General features: G+C 37.1%; 2 protein-coding genes across 4 annotated transcripts; both read left to right on the plus strand.

The window, feature by feature from the left end:
• Window positions 1-604: 604 nt before the first annotated feature.
• On the plus strand, window positions 605-3938 carry LOC129434176 (T-cell surface glycoprotein CD1b3-like). Its single transcript, XM_055193059.2, has 6 exons — window positions 605-950; window positions 2248-2526; window positions 2609-2899; window positions 3007-3123; window positions 3256-3308; window positions 3395-3938. The coding sequence occupies exons 1-6, from the start codon at window positions 698-700 to the stop codon at window positions 3449-3451; spliced, it is 1050 nt and encodes a 349-aa protein (XP_055049034.2). The 5' UTR covers window positions 605-697; the 3' UTR covers window positions 3452-3938.
• A 2763-nt stretch (window positions 3939-6701) lies between these two features.
• Window positions 6702-10783, plus strand: LOC129434200 (major histocompatibility complex class I-related gene protein). 3 transcript variants are annotated; one of them, XM_073868558.1, is made up of 4 exons: window positions 6738-6814; window positions 6935-7105; window positions 7694-7969; window positions 10086-10783. In XM_073868558.1, exons 2-4 carry the CDS (start codon window positions 7051-7053, stop codon window positions 10460-10462), a joined length of 708 nt encoding a protein of 235 aa, XP_073724659.1. In that variant the 5' UTR covers window positions 6738-6814; window positions 6935-7050; the 3' UTR covers window positions 10463-10783. The 3 variants fall into 3 exon arrangements, with proteins under 3 accessions (XP_073724656.1, XP_073724659.1, XP_073724657.1); XM_073868556.1 differs by having other exon boundaries at window positions 6752-6814; window positions 6923-7105; XM_073868555.1 differs by having other exon boundaries at window positions 6702-7105.
• The last annotated feature ends 3495 nt before the right edge of the window (window positions 10784-14278 follow it).

Here is a 14278-nt window from a genome sequence, read left to right on the forward strand (position 1 = left end):
CTTTTAGGCCTTGCAGGTGTTTTTTATGATCGCAAAAATGTCAAGCTCTGGCCTGCCATCCCTGTTTCTGACTCAAACTGTTCCCGCTCAGGAGCACAGAGTTCGTAATTTTACGTTAATTAGTAATTCAGTTCAGTTTAATTTAGTAATTTTTTTTTTTTTAATTGAATTAATTAAACTGAAAAGTAACTCGCATTACTTTTTTTAAAAGTAACTCAAATATTAATGTGTACATTTATAAAGTAATGCGTTACTTTACTCGTTACTTCAGAAAAGTAATATTATTATGTGCGTTACTTGTAATGCGTTACCCCCAACACTGTGTATTTGCATATTAGTACCTCAAAAATATCGTACATTTTGGTACCAAATGTACAAATCCAGAATCTGTACCTAAATGGTACATATTAGGACTTTTGGAAAGATATCTCTTTTGCACCATATTTTCTGAGTGTGTGTTGAATTAGCTTTTAAACTGTGGTGTGCAAAAAACCTACTGTGTGAAAAGAGACTTTAAATGTATTTCTTTGTAATTAAATGCCATATGAACTTTTATAGCACTACAATTATTGTTAAATTTATACTGAATAAAAATGATGTTTGATTCCAATACCATATTCTCATTAAAGTAACTTGTTTCAGTAATAGCTGATATATTAAAATAATTTGGTATTTTCCAGGTTCTCACTCTTTGTGGATGCTTTTGACTTACGTTGATGAAAAAACACCATTTTCTTTTTTTAACGGCACACTCATGTTGGATGACATAACCGTAGGATACATTGATTCGGAGAAATTTACCTTCATTCCCAGAGGAAATACTATAAATGAAAATGACGTGGTGAATTCAGATAACCTCAATGTCATAATTGAATATATTTTGGATTACATTGCTCCACAAATATTGTCAAATGAAATCAAAACAATGAGTATTTACACCCAAACAGAAAGTAAGTTTGGGATTGGCTTTTTACATTTTGCATCTACACTCACCTAAAGGATTATTAGGAACACCATACTAATACTGTGTTTGACCCCCTTTCGCCTTCAGAACTGCTTTAATTCTACATGACTTGAATCAACAAGGTGCTGAAAGCATTCTTTAGAAATGTTGGCCCATATGGAGATTGGATGGAGATTTGTGGGATGCACATCCAAGGCACAAAGCTCCCATTCCACCACATCCCAAAGATGCTCCATTGGGTTGAGATCTGGTGACTGTGGGGGCCATTTTAGTACAGTGAACTCATTGTCATGTTCAAGAAACCAATTTGAAATGATTTGAGCTTTGTGACATGGTGCATTATCCTGCTGGAAGTAGCCATCAGAGGATGTGTACATGATGGTCATAAAGGGATGGACATGGTCAGAAACAATGCTCAGGTAGGCCGTGGCATTTAAATGATGCCCAATTGGCACTAAGGGGCCTAAAGTGTGCCAAGAAAACATCGCCCACACCATTACACCACCACCACCAGCCTGCACAGTGGTAACAAGGCATGATGGATCCACGTTCTCATTCTGTTTACGCCAAATTCTGACTCTACCATCTGAATGTCTCAGAAATCGAGACTCATCAGACCACGCAACATTTTTCTAGTCTTCAACTGTCCAATTTTGGTGAGCTTGTGCAAATTGTAGCCTCTTTTTTCCATTTGTAGTGGAGATGAGTTGTACCCGGTGGGGTCTTCTGCTGTTGTAGCCCATCCGCATCAAGGTTGTGTGTGTTGTGGCTTCAGAAATGCTTTGCTGCATACCTTGGTTGTAACGAGTGGTTATTTCAGTCAAAGTTGCTCTTGTATCAGCTTGAATCAGTCGGCTCTTTCTCCTCTGACCTCTAGCATCAACAAGGCATTTTCGCCCACAGGACTGCCGCATACTGGATGTTTTTACCTTTTCACACCATTCTTTGTAAACCCTAGAAATGGTTATGCGTGAAAATCCCAGTAACTGAGCAGATTGTGAAACACTCAGACCGGCCCGTCTGGCAACAACAACCATGCCACGCTCAAAATTGCTTAAATCATCTTTCTTTCTCATTCTGACATTCAGTTTGGAGTTCAGGAGATTGTCTTGACCAGGACCACACCCCTAAATGCATTGAAGCAACTGCCATGTGATTGGTTGTTAAGATAATTGCGTTAATGAGAAATCAAACAGGTGTTCCTAATAATCCTTTAGGTGAGTGTATATTGTCATTGCATGACTTGATCTTTAATAAAAGATTTGTCTCTTATGTCCTAACAGGCCCTAAGGTTTTTCAGGCTATAGCTCTTTGTGAAGTGGGGGAAAATGGCAAGCCCGGGCAAATGATATTTGCCATTGCTTTTAGAGGTTGCACTATAGAAAAACAGCATTTTCTTGACAATATGTTTACATGTCAGGGTATCAGGCATGAACAAATGAAACGACACAGGCCGGAAGTAAACGGTGCCATGCTCGAATATGCCTCCAAATACTATCCAACCTGCATCACACTGCTCAAGAATTACCTTAAGAAAAGAGATACTCAGATAAATAGAACAGGTAAGTTTACTTCTCAGTCACAGCCGTCTATTCATTGTTGTAAGAAAAAAAATACTAAGAAACTAAACTAAATTCCTTGTAGTGAAACCCAGAATTAGTCTCATACAGAAAGCAAACCCAGATTGTGGAGGGTCTCGGGTGATGTGTCTGGCAACAGGATTTTACCCTCGACACATTAATCTGACCCTGTTTAGAGATGGACAGCCTGTATCTGATGATGAGATCATAGGAGGAGATCTGCTGCCCAATGATGATGGGACGTACCAGATGAGGAAGACTCTGGAGATCAGTGAAGAAGAAAAGAAAGAGAAACACAAATACACCTGCACTGCCACACATCTCAGTCTGGACAACAAACTGGACTTCAAACTAGGTAATGCTTTCTTGTTGAAAAACCATAAAGCTAGGCAAATATGATAATTTTTGTATGACAACATCTGACTCTTTTTTGTGATATTTATGGTTTGGTTCATGTTTCAGACTATCCGGGAAGAACATTGACATCAGACCCAGATTCAGTGCTTTGTGTTTTTATAATCTCACACATTGTCTGTATTGTGTGCATTATAATTGTATATTATACTCAATCGCGTGCAGGTATGTATAACAGTTATGATACAAATTGTTTGTTTAGAATACACTTGATGATAAGAAATTGGTTACTCATTTAAACAAATGTAATAATGATGTGATGTTGCTTACTAGTATTAACTTTTTGTGCTTTTATAGGGTTTTGGATATTTATAGTAATTTGTAAAATACTGTTCATTTCTCAGCTTCCTGTAAGTGGATTCATTTAATACATGTATAAAAAATATGGATTAAAAAGTTTTTTTGCATATTGCTAATTAAGGAATATCAATTTCAGGTTTATCGGCTAATGTACAAAGCACTGTATAAAATTTACACAACATCATGGGATTAAAGTGTGAAACTTGAAGAAGTGAAGAGGTTTTCCGAAGTAATTCCGAAGATTTTCTTAGTAATAGACTCCTGAGGCCTTGATCTTGAAAAAAATCTGTATTTTACTACAATAACTGCCATATATTCACAGTCATCATAATTAGTCATAATGTCACAAAATCTATTGAGATCACAAACAGATTTTTTCATATGCCTACATTTCTAATTGTTTCCATTCATGGTTTTAGTTCACTTCTTGATGTCATTTGCAACCTGTCTTGCTAATATTTGCTATTAGGATTAACTTAAGTCCTGGTTTTTGTTCCTGCTGGTCTTTATTTAATACTGATCTGTATTCCCCAACACTAACTTTTTCAGAATAATCAAACTATAGAATGGATCTTAATGTTTATTAAAGTATGAAAATGCACTTTAGATTTAAAGATGTAATTGATTATGCCTGCTATTAAATTTACACTTGTGAAAAATTTATCTTTAATGCAACTGATTAAATAAAAAATGAGACTCTTCTTGTTTATAATATGTAAACCAAACCTACCAGTTTCAGTTATCAAAGACATACATGAGTCATAAAAAAACTCAAAATGCTTTTCCATGGGGTTCTCTCAATACCAAAGCTGTTTATTTTCTTAATCGTTTCTGCCATAACTGGTAACCCAAAATGTAATCAGTGTCTTGGCGACATCTAGTGGTCAACATGCGAATGTGACATGTGATTGACAGGAAAGCATTAAAGGTGCTCTAAGCGAATTCACGGGGTTTAGACCATAAAACATTTTTTGTTTACATACAGGAAACATCTCACTTTCTGCTTGCTGCCTGTCCGCTGATCAAACTGTAAAAAAATGCGATCTCTGTGGACAGCCCAGGCTCCACAAACTGCAATAAAAACACAGTGGCCAAACCTACCACCAGAAAACATAACAAAGTGTTCCAGCCAATAAACGACAAGAAGGATTTGGGGGTGGGGGTTGGGCGCGTTCATGAAAGCACGGAAGGGAGGGGGAGAGTTAGCTACGCTCAGTTTGTTTGAAAACAGTTCAAACATCAACAAAAAAGTGACGTCACAAAGATTTGCTTAGAGCGCCTTTAAAGTCGCAATGAAATTAAAATGAAAAACAGTAACATGTTTTGGAATACTGTAGCATTTTTTTTTTTACAAATGACTTATCTGTGAGCCTTATTATTATTTTTAATTCATGTGCCCTCATAATCTTAAATCAAAAACGCAAAGCTTGTTCCCTCCTCAAAACGATCTCTCTTTACTTCTTGTGATATGGTATGGCAGGTGGGCGGGGTTCGGGAAAAGATCTCAGCAATTAGCAACACTGCCCAACTTCAAACGATCCACAGTTCTCTGTGGACAAATTCAAATCTAGCCCTGCCTTATTTCATTTCAGAAGCTGGAATCACTCGGATATACGTCACAATGGGGAAAATAAGACCATTGATACTTCCGTTTCATGCCGACTTTAAGATTGGAAGTGAGACACTTCCACTCAGATATGCATCATTAATAGTACACGATTAACTGAATATTGCAAAGCTACAGAATTTTCCCCCAACATGACCGCACAATTTTTTTCTTTCAACAATGTTAAAGGTCACATTCTTTCTGATCCCATTTTTAAACCCTAGTTAGTGTGTAATGTTGCTCAAAGTTCACTGCCAGGCGATATATTTTCTTTAACAGAATTCACCTTTCAAAGCCTACAGCGAACGGCCGGTTTAGACTACAGCCCTCTACTTCCTGCTTTAATGACGTCACTAGAAGAGTTTTTTGACTAAACTCCACCCACAGGAATACGTCAGTCGCCAGCTAAGCTAACGGCAAGCTAAGCTGCTATCGAATTACAACATACTAAACAAACTACACAATCAGAACTCGCTACGAATTTCTGAAGGAGGGACAGTGAAAACAGCGCTATACAGATAAGTAAATTGCGCTTTTTATGTGTGAAACATGAACAGGTTATATTGCGCAAAGTTTTTTTTGCAGATTTAAATAAAAACACTTCAAGCCAGCGTAAAAAATTTTCTGCGAATTAAAGGACTTTTAATTGAATTTGGTGTTTCCATCACTCGTATTAATGCGAAACTTCAAAATGTGCATAAAATCATGGTGATGGAAACATGACGAATGTTAGCAACAACTTTTCTCTGCCCGAGGTATGCAATAAATATGACATGCAACCAGTCAACAAATAAAATCATGATTCTATTAGATCAGGGTACCACATTCAGCAATCAAATATTTTACAGTCAATCATTGGATACCTATTTGAAAGTTGAAAACAATTTTAGTATTTCAACTATTATTAAATGATCAATATGTTTTTTAAACTTATATTTTTGGGCCATTTTTGCCTTTATTGATAGATAGAAGTAATTGAAAGGCGACAGGAAAGCACAGGGAGAGAGGGGCATGGGATCGGCAAAGGCCCCAGAGCCAGGACTCAAACCCGGGTCGCTGGAAGCGCGCATGCACCACACGTCGGAGCTACTGTCCGCTACACCATCGGCTCTGACAATATGTTAATATTTTAAATGTAGCCAGAAACGTAATCAGAAAGTAGCAACAGAACTTGTCAACCCAACTCAACCACTGTATGTATTCAGTCATAGAAGTATACGACACATACTATGAAGTGTAGTAAGAACATTTTCTTTCACAAAGAAAGAGTAGGTATTTCAAAACATTCAAAACAAAAACAGTCAAACCCATATGTGTGAATGTAATGTAGGTGAGAGAGTAAATTAGTGATAGAGTGGGTGTGTGTATGTGGGTGTGAAAGTAGCAAGCTTATGTTACAGCTGTGGGACTGCTGCTCGATATAATAGTTTTCAAGAACATTATGAATATTGGTAAACTATATTTAGCCTATTACTTGAACAACAAAACTTAATTGTTAAAAATTATAGCAAAGCTAGCATCCTGCCTGTTTTTTTATATTTACCACATTCTTTCATATAGACTGATTTTCTGTTCTGATCTCTCTACAAGTTTGGGCAAACTACCAAGCAGCCACCGATCAGAGGATGCATTTTTATGACGTCATCGTGTTGACTTCCTACAAAGTATTTTACAAAACTACAAAGATACAAAACAATAAAGTTTTTTGATACAAAATATAAAGCCATTTTCATCAACCCTATAAAAATACAAATTACAAAATCCTATTTCATATTTAATATTAATTTATTCGAAATACCAACCCAGAAATACTGCCCATCCCCCCATCCCTGCTTACTGGTTATGCATAACTGAAATAGTTTGGCAAACCTATCAAAACCAGTAAACCAGAAGTTCTGGTTTAACAGTTTTAACAACGAGTAACACTCTGTAACTCGATCGATCCATACTGTAGATAGATAGATGGATAGATGGATAGATAGATAGATAGATAGATAGATAGATAGATAGATAGATAGATAGATAGATAGATAGATAGATAGATAGATAGATAGATAGATAGATAGATAGATAGATAGATAGATAGATAGATAGATAGATAGATAGATAGATAGATAGATAGATAGATAGATAGAAAATGTGTACGTAAATTAATTACAACAAATTGGAAGGTACATACAGCGTACATGGACAACATTTTCATCTTGCTTGTACTTTCACTTCCAACATGTGCTTCAAATGGTAAGTTTTAATAAAATGTTTTATCTGTTTACCTAGTTAAATTAAAATCTAACTGTCTGTCTGTCTGTCTGTCTGTCTATTTAAAGGGGTGATTTCAAATTGCTCTATTGGTACCTTGTAGTCATGAACTGATCAATCTGTGCAACGTTGCGTGAAGTCAGAACTTACAATTTGACAAAACTTGACAATTCCAATGAGGATTTTTGTTGTTTGTTTTGTTCCTCAGGTTACTCTTTAACGTTACTTTCGGCATACATTCCGGGAGAAAAACAATTCCCTAAATTTAGTTTAGTTACAGCTTTGGATGACATCATAGTGGGATACTACAATTCAACAGTTTATATTCCAAGAGGAAATACTACAAATGAAGATGATGTTATTGAATCAGAACACATAGAGGATATAATAGACTATATGCATTACTCCTTTAAAAAAAGATCAGGTTTATTAACACAAAACAACAGTGAGTATACTGTATATGCAATACCGCATTCAATAACTATGATTTTGTTTTAACACTAAAATGTGTTGTTACATTAGTGTAGATGTATTTGTGTTTCTACAGTCTCACTCCTGTTGCCCTCACAGGTTATGGAGTTTACCAGACGCTGGTTCAATGTGAGCTGCTGAATACTCAATCTGGAAAGATGATCATCAAAGATGCTGCTGGAGGCTTCACAACAGATGAGCTGACTTACATTAACAACAACTTTACTTATTTTGTTAATAAGAGTCATTCACAGGAGCTGCTCAAACCCCACTTGGACAAATTCAAGGACAATGTCAAGAATATTTATTACCCAACATGCATAAAAACTCTCGAAAATTATCTTAAAACAAGAGCAGATCAAATCAGAAGTCTGAGTAAGTGCTTAAGGCATTTTCTGTTTTCCCTTATAAACACAACAAACAAGCCAGAATTGCTTTAAGAAACTGTTTAGCTGCTGTGAAGGTGTTTTGTGTTTTATAGTGAGGAAAATAAGTATTTGAACACCCTGCTATTTTGCAAGTTCTCCCACTTAGAAATCATGGAGGGGTCTGAAATTGTCACTGAAATTGTGCATGTCCACTGTGAGAGACATAATCTATAAAAAAATCCAGAAATCACAATGTATGATTTTTAGACTGTTTATTTGTATGATACAGCTGCATATAAGTATTCGAACACCTGAGAAAGTCAATGTTAATATTTGGTACAGTAGCCTTTGTTTGCAATTACAGATGTCAAGCGTTTCCTGTAGTTTTTCACCAGGTTTGCACCCACTGCAGGAGGGATTTTGGCCCACTCCTCCACACAGATCTTCTCTAGATCAGTCAGGTTTCTGGGCTGTCGCTGAGAAACATTTAGGTCTGGAGACTGGCTAGGCCACGGCAGAACCTTGATATGCTTCTTACTTCTTACACTCCTTGGTTATCATGGCTGTGTGTTTCGGGTCATTGTCATATTGGAAGACCCATCTTCAATGCTCTAACTAAGGGAAGGAGGTTGTTCCCCAAAATTTCGCAATACATGGCCCCAGCTCTACAGTCTACACAGTGCAGTCGCCCTGTCCAATGTTAAAAAAAAAAACAAACAACATTCAACTTACTCCAAACAACTTTAGTGGAATTATTAACAAAAAATTCTATTTTGGTCTCAACTGACCACATGACTTTCTCCCATGACTCATCTGAATCATTCAAATGGTCATTGGCAAACTTAAGACGGGCCTGGACATGTGCAGGTTTAAGCAGGGGAACCTTCCGTGCCATGCATGATTTCAAACCATGACGTCTTAGTGTATTTCCAACAATACCTTGGAAACGGTGGTCCCAGCTCTTTTCAGGTCATTAACCAGCTCCTCCCATGTAGTTCTGGGCTGATTTCTCACCTTTCTTAGGATCATTGAGACCCCACGAGGTGAGATCTTGCATGGAGCCCCAGTCCGAGGGAGATTGACAGTCATGTTTAGCTTCTTCCATTTTCTACATTTTTTAATGATTGTTCCAACAGTGGATCTTTTTTCACCAAGCTGCTTGACAATTTCCCCGTAGCCCTTTCCAGCCTTGTGGAGGTGTACAATTTTGTCTCTAGTGTCTTTGGACAGCTCTTTGGTCTTGGCCATGTTAGTAGTTGGATTCTTACTGATTGTATGGGGTGGACAGGTGTCTTTATGCAGCTAATGACCTCAAACAGATGCATCTAATGTAGGATAATAAACGGAGTGGAGCTGGACATTTTAAAGGCAGACTAACAGTGTCAGGTTATGCAGAACACGAACCCAAATGTGGACAAGGAAAAATACTAGACTTTATTAACAAAAACAGAAAAACAAAACCCACGAGGGGGCAAAATGGAACACCAACAAGATAAACAAAACACTGAATAAACTAGACTAGACTCAAAACATAACACTAACTTTAAAAGTACAAAACTAGACTAGGTATATCAAGGGACAAATGGACGAGCAACGAACACCAAACACACTGACATTAAATAGGAGAACTAATGAGGGGAACAGGTGAAAATAATAACAGGTAAGGGAGCGGGTAAAAAGTGACGGGACAAGGAAAACAAGTGGCCTGATAATGAATAATCCCTAGCCATGTGTTCCCACACAAAACATGGTACTGTCAGAACCCTGTCACAATGAACTAAATGTAATACAAGACAAGATCCTGACAGGATCCTGACAAACAGGTCTTTGAGGGTCAGAATTCTAGCTGATAGACATGAAATACTTATTTGCAGCTGTATCATACAAATAAATAGTTTAAAAATCATATATTGTGATTTCTGGATTTTTTTTAGATTATGTCTCTCACAGTGGACATGCACCTACGATGACAATTTCAGACCCCTCCATGATTTCTAACTAAGTGGGAGAACTTGCAAAATAGCAGAGTGTTCAAATACTTATTTTCCTCACTGTATATATATAGAAAAGTCTTAAAAAGTTATCTTATGTAAAATACCCTCTTTTTTCATGGTTGTGTACAGAAAAACCCAATGTCAAGTTTGTTCGCAAAGCAAACACAGCATCTGGAAGTTTTCAGGCAATTTGTCTGGCAACAGGATTTTACCCTCGACACATCAACCTGACCCTGTTCAGAGATGGACAGCCTGTATCTGATGATAAGATCACTGGAGTAGATCTGCTGCCCAATGATGATGGGACGTACCAGATGAGGAAGATTCTGGAGATCAGTGAAGAAGAAAAGAAAGAGAAACACAAATATACAGTGGCGGTCCTGGCTAGATTTACGCCCTGGGCGAACCATCCCTTGGCCGCCCCCAGAAAAAAAAAGAATTACCCCCAAACCCCGCCACCAACATGTATTATTTTGTTATATATAATCTTAAATACAAAAAGGTAGCAAGAACAGAGAAAAACATGTAATACAGTATAAACACCCACTCATGCACGCACACACACGCACACACACACACACACACACACACACACACACACACACACACACACACACACACACACACACACACACAGTTGTTGCTTTGGAAGTATCTGACTCCTCATTTTGGCCAGTGGGTGCTCTAGCTCTAAAATATTTCAGAAGTGCCCCTGAATTAACAATTAAGATACAATTATGTAAGTTACTTATTTCACACATGCATCAGTTACTCAATTAAAATGACCTTAACACACATTTTATTAGTATTTGTTAACATCCTATAAACTAGGCATACACTGCAAATTATTTAAAAAGCTATATCACTGTAGCTTACACAATGCCATGTCAATGTATATTAGAAGTTATTTAAGTTGACACATATAGCGTAAAGCAATAAAAAATTACAGTCAGGAGGTCTGTGTGAATTTGCACTTTTTGTGTTGCACACACAAACTAGACTGTGTTGCCTATAGAGTGAATTTAGTTGCATGGCATGATGCCTCAATTCTAATAGTTGCTAGTTCAGCAAAACTAAAACCAAATACAATCGTATTCTGTGGCTAATAGCAACATATTAGCAAGAGTGCGAGGCTAATATAAATAGCCTATTTCCTACTGTCACGTCACTCACGTTGTCACTCATAGAAATCGGCATACCTTTATCTTTTGCCCGTTTCTCCTCATCTTCTTTCTGAACCGGGCAACTGAGATGGCTACTTTGGTCTTTTAATTTGATCCATGATGATGAAGATGAAGCCTCGACATCATTAACTTTGCATTACATTTTGCCAACAACAACGTCCGTTTTACCCGTCAATCAACCGGAGTCACGTGACGTGAGTCACGTAAGTTAGATGACTCTACAGAATTTTTTTCACATAACCCAATTAATTACATGTTCGTAGGTATATGTCTATGTTAATTTTAGGAATGAAAAATACAATTTATTTGGAACCAGACGCAGCAGTTTGTGTTGTGTGGCCTCTGGCCTGGGATCAGTCAATCCCTCACTCGCCCCCCTTAAGGCGAGCGAGCGATTTGCAGTCGCAAGTTGATTCCCCGCCCCCCTCACCCGTGCCTTTTCTGAGACGCACACAACTGTGTTTCTCATGGTACGAGCACTAACTTGACATAGAAATGAGCGGTTTTGATTTTTTTTTTTAGGGCGCTCGTGCGCCCTCACATAGATTGCGCCCTGGGCGTTCGCCCACATTGCCCATAGCAAAAACCGGCCCTGCAAATATACCTGCACTGCCACACATCTCAGTCTGGACAACAAACTGGATGTCAATTTGGGTAATTAACAATGCAGTATACCAAAATCATTTATGTATGATGGTCTCTCAGTCTGGACAACAAACTGGATGCTAAGCTGACTGATAATTTAAAGGATAATTCCGGTATTTAACACTTTGAGTCTCATTTCTGGTTTGTTTTGGATGAGCTGCAGTGATGGACACACAAGTTTTGACGGTGGGTCGTGTCTTGGGTTTTTGGCTCGTTTGGAGGCGTCTCTTGACAGCTTCAGAGTGGAAGTCAGTGGCCATGCACAAACATCTCATTAAAACAACACTTAACCTTCATTTTCGAAACTGTGCTGCTCACCGAGTGGTTCGTGGTGTTCGTTGATAATTAAAAACAAGTTGATTAGCGAAATACAGTTTCTGTCGTGTTTTATTTGGCATTTTGAAAAATTCCATTGACTTCTCTTGGAAGACTCATTGCTCGCTGATATATCACTCTGCCGCCGGGAAACAGAAAAGGGGCTGTTTACTCTCAGAAGAAATTTTTCCCATATTTGTAGGGCTGACATTCGATTCGTGGGTTGACATTCGATTTTCAGTTTTGAGATTCGAATATATATATTTTTTTACAGCGTTAATGCAGAGCTTTTGCCAAGCAGGAAGTGCGCTTCACGCTCCCACTCTATAGGTGGCGCAGAGAGACCAACATCCAGAGCCAACAGCACTAGTGGAAGAGATGACCTCAAACGGAAAGCACGCTTCCTGCTTTGGCATTCACGCTAATAGTGTTGTAAATAACGTTCAGTTTCTTGCAAAAACTGATTGATTTGCTTCATAAGACGTCAATATGTCACACGGAGTTATGGGGGATTACTGTTGTCTTGGATATATATGCTTTAGCTCTTAAAGTGTGCGGATCTGTTGACTTGTATGACGGAGCACTGGGGTTTCTGCAAAATATTTTCTTTATTGTTTTGCTGATGAAAAAACGAGTATTCGATGGTGTAAGTGTTATAAATAAACTTGATTTTAAAGTATACTACCGTTTTATTACAGTTTGTTGGACTACGTTCATTCATGCTTCAGACTCAAATATAGAGCGGAAGTATATACGCGGTTGTGAGGTATCTGAAAAAATAGTTCCACTATAGCAAACAACACGGATTGAAATCATACATTGCGCCAATTTATTTGTTTTTAATCATCAACGAACACCACGAACCACTCGGTGAGTAGTACAGTTTTGAAAATGAACGTTAAGTGTTGTTTTAATGACATGTTTGTGCATGGTCATTGACTTCCATTCTGAAGCAGTCAAGAGACGCTTCTAAATCAGTCGAAAAGTCAAGACACGACCCATTGTCAAAATTTCTGTGTCCATCACTGTAGTTCATCCAAAACAAACCAGAAATGAGACTCAAAGTGTTAAATACCGGAATTATCCTTTAAGTAATAAGTTCTTATAGAAACTAAAAAGTTAAATAAAAAGTTAATATAAAGCAAATGTTTTGATTTCATTGTCAGGTTTCTATTTGCTTATTTTAAGTTTTGTTGTTTTAGATAATGACCATTATCTATTTTACATCATTGGAGCTGTTTGTGTTGTTATGCTATTGACGTTTGGCATTATTTTGGCAATCTGGTTGAAACGGAGACAGAGAGGTAACTTAATGTTGTATTTTTTCAACAAAAATATGATTTTTTTTTCAATTTTAAATATACTTGCAATAGTTAATATTAATGTCACATACTGTATATTTTTATTCTTTTTGCAATTTCAGGTGTATATTATTCAGCTGAAGGTAAGTACTTTTTCACTGTAAAAACTGATTTGTAAGGTTTTTACAAACCCAATAATAGCACCATAACAGTGTCCCTTGCACATAAATCTAAAACCTAAATTATTTTAACATTGACATCACTGTTAAAATGTGTTATATTCTATGTTATTAGTTTATTCTATGTTAAGTAGGCTATATACTAAAATGGGTATTTATTTAATCAACAGCTGAAGAATACAGTTCTGATGACGAAGAACTATAATTCAACATCTTCATCAACAAAATTCTTTCACCAATTAGGACTGCCATAAAAAAACGGACCTATACACAGAATGACTTAAAGATAGTTTAATATATGAATGTGCTAGTTATAGTCCTAAATGCAGATGGTCAATAGCGATGATTTATTAACATTAAATCACAATAAACCAGGTATGTGACTGCTTCAGTGAGCCAATTCTGAGGCAACAGCATTCTGTTCATGTTTACATGTCAGGGACTATATCTTCTGACAGAAAGTTGGCATTTAATGACACTTAAATGGTTAAAAGGACAACAAGTACAGTGTAAGTATGCAGAAACCAATTTCAGAATAGTATACAACTGTTTGAAAACAACAGTGGATGGGTGGCTGTAATTGTTTGTTTGTTTTTTTCAAAATAAATGATTACATGGATTGTGTTACCGAATGCTAAAACTGTTGTTTGCATATTTTATCCATATCATGAGGCTTTACATGTTTTTGTTGTGTACAA

This window comes from Misgurnus anguillicaudatus, chromosome 6 (genome assembly GCF_027580225.2).
Source record: "Misgurnus anguillicaudatus chromosome 6, ASM2758022v2, whole genome shotgun sequence".
In the NCBI taxonomy this organism is placed as follows: Eukaryota; Metazoa; Chordata; class Actinopteri; order Cypriniformes; family Cobitidae; genus Misgurnus; species Misgurnus anguillicaudatus.